At 32.3% G+C, this 6,515-nt stretch overlaps 1 protein-coding gene across 1 annotated transcript; it reads left to right on the top strand.

Annotated features, from left to right (window-relative positions):
- The first annotated feature begins 4,763 nt into the window (after positions 1-4,763).
- LOC120165159 (FCS-Like Zinc finger 3-like) lies at positions 4,764-5,421 on the top strand. Its single transcript, XM_039174740.1, has 2 exons — positions 4,764-4,953; positions 5,044-5,421. Exons 1-2 carry the CDS (start codon positions 4,844-4,846, stop codon positions 5,204-5,206), a joined length of 273 nt encoding a protein of 90 aa, XP_039030671.1. The 5' UTR covers positions 4,764-4,843; the 3' UTR covers positions 5,207-5,421.
- Positions 5,422-6,515: the final 1,094 nt, after the last annotated feature.

The following is a 6,515-nucleotide window of genomic DNA, read 5'->3' as shown; positions in this document are numbered from 1 at the left end:
CTCAACCCAAATCCCACCTGCCAATGGTCTGCCAACCTCCGACGACCACCCGCCGCTCGGACTGCCACTCCGGCTACACCTCCAATGGCCAGAAAAATTCTAACCCCACCAAAACGTTCCTCACAACCTCCCTTACTCAAATCTAAAGCTCGATTGCTTAAAAAAAATACCAAATCGGCGTAGTTCTACAAAAAGGCGTTCGAGTTTTTACCTTTTCGGCGATACTTTTCCGTTTCTCAACGTTGTTCCTAGCTCCGCCATAGCTTGTCCTTGACGATTTTCTTGGTTATTTTTCTCCTTGATTTTTGCTTGGTTGGTTTTTTTGCTTGCTCGTATTTTACTTGGTTGGTTTTTTTATGGTTTTCGATTGCTATGTTGGCTTTTGGTTACCTCGGTGATGCCTCGTATTTTTTCGGTGCCCTTTGGTGTCAATTTTTCGAGTTTATATAACCCTTGGAGATGGTTGGATTTACCGAAAAATATGGGGTTGTTCTTTATGCTTTCTAATTTACCTGCTTGTTATGCCTTGCCAAGAACCACAAGAATGTTTGTTCTCGATTTTGTTTTTATTCAGCTTCAGTTCAACACGTACTGCTTGTTTCGCTGGTTGTTACTTGTTGGTCAGAAATCTCTGGATGGTTCAGTCTCGATTTCCTTAGCTGATTTGTGACCTTTGTTGGCTCATGGCTTCCGTACACCGTTATCAGTCGCTTGATGACCCTTGATGCTTTTTGGCCGTTGGATCAAGTGGTCAGATCCAACGACTGACGTGTTGCGGCGTTGATGCCTTCATGAGCAAAACCCTAATCTGAATTGGGTTGGGTCAAGCCCCTTCCTTCTAATCGGGTTTGCTTTGCTGGGTCAGACTACCCAGTTGGGCTCTGTTTTTGGACCGACAGGATTTGGATCTGGACTTCAATTTAGATCTAAATATAATATAATAAATATAATATATATATATATATAATATGAAAATATAATATATGAACTTTATAATATAATATAATATATATATAATATATACTATATACTATATAATAATAATAATAATATATACTATATATATAATAATAATGTATCATATAAAAAATAAAAAAATCAAACGAAAATAAATATCTACACTTATCAATTTATAATTTAATCCTAATTCCCTCTCTAACCGAAACAAAATCAATATGATATTCAAATAATTAAATTCTTAGGTAGCGTTTGGTTCGCTCGAATGTTTATGAGGGAATTGGAATCTGTGAATGAATTGGAATCTGTAGGAATTAGAATCCAATTTCATATTCTGTTTAGTTCGCAGACTTGTCAGATGAATTTGATTTTAGTAATGTAAAATGACAGAATTGCCCTTATTATTTTTTTTGCTTTATTTTAGTTTATTTTACAACTTACATATAGTAATATATTATAAAAAATTAAAAAATATTAAATTTTTATTTTATTGATTGATTATTCATTTCAATAAATTATAAAAATCATGCTAATAAACATTATAAGTTAAAATCATCGCAATCAAAATATGTTAATAAGTTACCAAAAGATAGAACAATATTTCGATACATTCCAATCGGAGTATGTTAATTAGTTACCAAAAACTATTTTTATTCAATATATAAATTAGAAACTCGACTCGACACGACTCAAAATAATAAAAAATTATTTTTATTCAATAAAAACATTAACTTAATTGAAAAAAATATATATATAGAGGGGAATTATTGTAATTATTCCTAAATATATAAGGTAAAATTATATATTTTTTTCGGGTCGGTCCGGTTTTTTTCACCCTAAACCCGAACCCGACCCGAATATCACACTTAAAAAAATCCCAACCGACTCGAACTGAATATCACACTTAAAAAACTCGACCTGACCCGAACAAAATAAAGTTTCATCCGACCCGACCCGAATATATGAATTAGAAATCCGACCCGACCCAACCCGAAATAATAAAAAATATTTTTATTTAATAAAAACAGTGACTTAATCCGACCCGACCCGAATTATATATATTTTCGGGTCGATCAGGTGTTTTTACCCTAAACCCGAACACGACCCGAATATCACACTTAAAAAAACTCGACCCCAATATTACACTTAAAAAACTCGACCCGACCCGAACAAAATAAAGTTTCATCTGACCCGAATATATTAATTAGAAATCCGACCCGACCCGAAATAATAAAAAATTATTTTTATTTAATAAAAATAGTGACTTAATCCGACCCGACCCGAATTATATATATTTTCGGGTCGGTCCTGTTTTTTTCACCCTAAACCCGAACCCGACCCGACCCGAATATCACACGTAAAAAAACCCGACCCGACTCGACCCGAATATCACACTTAAAAATCCCGACCCGACCCGAACAAAATAAAGTTTCATCCGACCCGACCCGAATATATGAATTAGAAATCCAATCCGACCCGATCCGAATATATGAATTAGAAATCCAACCCGACCGACCCGAAATAATAAAAAATTATTTTATTTAATAAAAAGAGTGACTTAATCCGACCCAACCTGAATTATATATATTTTCGGGTCGATCGGTTTTTTTCACCCTAAACCGAACCCGACCCGAATATCACACTTAAAAAAACCCGATCCGACCCGACCAAAATAAAGTTTCACCTTACCCGACCCGACCCGAACCGAATATATGAATTAGAAATCTGACCTGACCCGAAATAATAAAAAAATATTTTTATTCAATATATGAATAAGTTACCAAAGGATTGATGAGGGTAGTATGGTCAAATTTCAATTCCCTTTAACAAGGGAATTGAATTCTATCCATTTTTGGATGGAATTCACTTTCCCTCATTTGATGGAATTGAATTTCAATTCCTTTGAAAAACTTGAACCAAACATGAGAAAGTGGTTGAATTAAATTCTAATTCTCACCAATTCAAATGTATTCTATCCAATCAAACGTAACCTCCTTAGTTTCTCTCGGTAATAGTCGATCTATATAAAACTCGGAACTGAGTTGACGACCGAGCTCCAACAATTGGGGGAACAAGCACGTGCTAGCGGTCCACAGTTCTACATATGGTGCTGCGCTGGCGATTCCATCGGGCTGCCCGTACCCCGGGCAATGGGAAAAGGAATACGTGGATTGTGCTGCCCGGATCTTTTCGGGCAATCAAAGAAAGTGAAACAAAGCCAGCGGGGTGATGAGTCAGGTGGGCCCCGTTCCTTCGATGTTTCTTGTCGTGTTCCACTCGGTGGGGCCCGTGTCTACTCAGCTCCGAGTTTTTTGTTCTTCTTTTGCTGTGGGCCCCACGAATCCCAGTCGGAGAAAATAATGTTAAATTTAAATAAAATTAAATAATAGAAATATAAATAATTAAAACGAGCCAAAAAACAATGGGTGTCCTTTTTCCTCTGGTATTGCCCACAAGTTTCTCCAATTGTAAGTTGTTTTTTTTCTTCTGAAAATAATTAAATAAAATTTCAAAAAATAAAAAGAATATATTAATAGATAAAATATATATTTAATCACGTGTCTATCACTTCAATTCCATTTCGTTTATTTTTTAAAATAATATGTAATATTATGTTTTGATTCTATTTTAGTTATTTATTGTTAAAAATAGATAAAACTTTTGACATGAGTTTTTTTTCCAGTAATAATATGATATTCATTTATAGTGATACATCTATATCAATATTATAGTAAATATTAAATGTGTTTTTTTTTAAATAATAATCCAATGACTAAAACAAAATTAAAGTAATGGTTAATTGACTAAATAAGTAGTTTACCCTAAAATATATAAATATATTAAAAAATACCCTTTAGTATTATTGACTAATATAATACTTAAACAATAATGATACATGTCACATAGGTTTAATTAGCCAATTAAATATAACAAAATTTGTAGATTCCAGCACGACACCACGGCAGAGGTGAGCTGATTGAACCACACATATTAATTAAGAATGCTAATTAATTTAACGAAGAATCTCATAAACCCTAAAATAATCTTCATCTGGAAACGTAAGCACATTTAATTAAGCTGATTAATCAATTAACAATTCTGCTAACCAAATTACACGCATGTACAATAAAAACCCAACATTATTGGTCCATACTAAAATATAAAAAAGATTCTTGTTAAAAACACAAGTTTAATTAAAAAAATAATTACGAAATAGCTTCGGCAGAATATAGAAGACACGCCAACAAATAGTTGATTTAGTGAGATGAGATACAAGACTCCTTAAGTAAGGTCAGTGATTCGAATCTTAAAATTTATAATGCTAAAATTAACTCTCAACGTTTATTAAAATGATTATTCTAGTTCATATTTTTTAGCATTTTGACTCAATGTATCATTTAGGACAAAAAAATGCCCTTAATATTGATTGAATAATCACTTTAACCATTATTCTTTTTCCTAGAGCATATTGGTCCTTAACGTATCATTTTAGGATAGAAAGACTCATATTTTAGAGCGTTAAAAATTTGTTAATTAACGATTTTCATTATAGAGGGACATTTTTTGGTCTAAAATGAAACATTCAAGAATGTTTAGGGCTAATTTTATTATTGTGCCATTTTAAAAGTGTAATATAAGTTAGTACTATATAGTACAAGGACTTGCACAATACCATTATCAACCGAGCTTTTAAGTTTTACAATAGACGGTGCACCACTTGATTGCACCAAGTCAAAGTTATCCCTTTAAAAATGCTTTAAATCTCTAAACTCTCAAGTTGTACTCCAATTGATTTATAAATACCTTCAAAGCTTTAACCCACCCTCTCCTTCCTCACTCTTCCCTTTGCCCTTCGATTCCTTCTCCGTTTATTACTACGGCAGCCATGTCGGATTATTATTACTCCGGTTGCCCAGATAACTACGAAGCTCACTACCTCGATTCCTGCTCTGTGTGCGGCAAATCGCTTCGCAATTCCGATATTTTCATGTACAGGTCAGTTGTTTCTTCATCACCACATCGATCTTAAACTTATCATCTCTTTGTTTGTTTTTTTTTTTTCTGATGGGTAATTGTTGATTGCAGAGGAAACACGCCGTTTTGCAGCAAAGAGTGTAGACAGGAACAGATGGAGGTGGATGAAGCGAGGGAGAAGAAGTTGAAATCCGGTAGATCTCTGAGGAAATCGGATCCTAAGACCTCCACGCCCAACAAAACTGTACGGACGGGGATTGTTACGGTGTCGTGACGGTTACTTATTCTGCTTTGATTCTGCGGTGTAGAGTGATTTGTTGCAGTCAATTTTGGGGTGAGAACGACGAAACAAAGGAGAAAAACAAGATCTTCGATGGGATTCGGTGTTATCGTTTTCTTTTGTTCTTTTCTTTTTGTTAATTAATCTTCCTCTTCTTCTTCCTGGGATTGTGCAGTTACTCATCAATGAAAGTGTTAAAAGATTCATAATTTTCTGGGCATTTCTCATCATTTGCAGTTTCAATATAAAAGTAAATGTCTAAATTATTTCTAAAAAACGGTTTTAGGACCTACAATATTTAAAAAAAAAGGTAAATTAATTTCAAAAATTAATTTCAAAAATTAATTTATCCATCAAACTTTTAATTAAATCATTTAATTATTTAAATGGTTTAATTAAATCATCGGCCGTTAATTTTTAATATAGATAATGACGTGTCTATTAATAAAATTAGTATAATTCTATATTTTGGTTCTTAATATTTATATATTCTATTAATTTAAATATTATTTTAATTTAATTAAATAAATTTAACATCTAATTATATGATAACATGTGTTATTGATTGGAGGATATTTTTTTAATTTTAATTTATTTAATCTAATTTATTTATTTTTTAATATGATGATTACACGTGTCACTACTTTTATTAAAGGAAAACAACTTTTATTAAAGGAAAACAATTGGAGAAAATAAAATGCTACTATGTGGCTTCGAACAAAGGAGAAAATAAAATGCCACTCCGCGGCCTTCGAACCAATGGCCAAGAAAATTAACGAGCACCTAAACCACTCAGCCACCTCCAATTCTTGCTGAAAAGTTATAATATGTTTTATATATCATGTTACAGTTAATGAAAGAAACATATGAAATTAAAATGCTAATATTGTTCTGTATATGATAACTTTTTAGTTAGAAGACTTTTAGTTATTAATTTAGTTAGATAATCTTTGAAAAAATTATGTTAGATTACAACTTTTTAATATTATGTTTTTAATATAAATTTTGTATTTATTTTTGTTATTAATTTTGAATTTTTTTATTTATGATAGTTAGATTATAACATTTTTTATTGAAAAATCGCCTCAGTGACCAAAAAAAAGTTATAATATACGATTTTAACCAACTTTTTTTGGATTTGCCAAAATGACCAACAAAATCGCAACGCGAAATAAAAATCGCAACGCGATCCCCAGAATCGCAAATCAGTTTCCAGAATCGCAACGCGATTCTTGAAAATCGCGATGCGATAGTACAAATTCGCATTGCGATTTTCCATAATCGCAACGCGAATATGAAAATC

The sequence above is a fragment of the Hibiscus syriacus genome, unplaced genomic scaffold, assembly GCF_006381635.1.
Source record: "Hibiscus syriacus cultivar Baekdansim isolate YM2019G1 unplaced genomic scaffold, ASM638163v2 tig00111582_pilon, whole genome shotgun sequence".
NCBI lineage: Eukaryota > Viridiplantae > Streptophyta > Magnoliopsida > Malvales > Malvaceae > Hibiscus > Hibiscus syriacus.
This window is presented reverse-complemented; position numbering and strand designations above follow the sequence as displayed.

What these genes read in the sequence shown, in the direction of transcription:
- LOC120165159 (XM_039174740.1), top strand. Translation starts at nt 4,844, where the DNA reads ATGTCGGATTATTATTACTCCGGTTGCCCAGATAACTACGAAGCTCAC. An exon ending in TCCGATATTTTCATGTACAG is followed by an intron (nt 4,954 to 5,043) that starts GTCAGTTGTTTC and finishes TGTTGATTGCAG; the next exon opens with AGGAAACACGCCGTTTTGCA.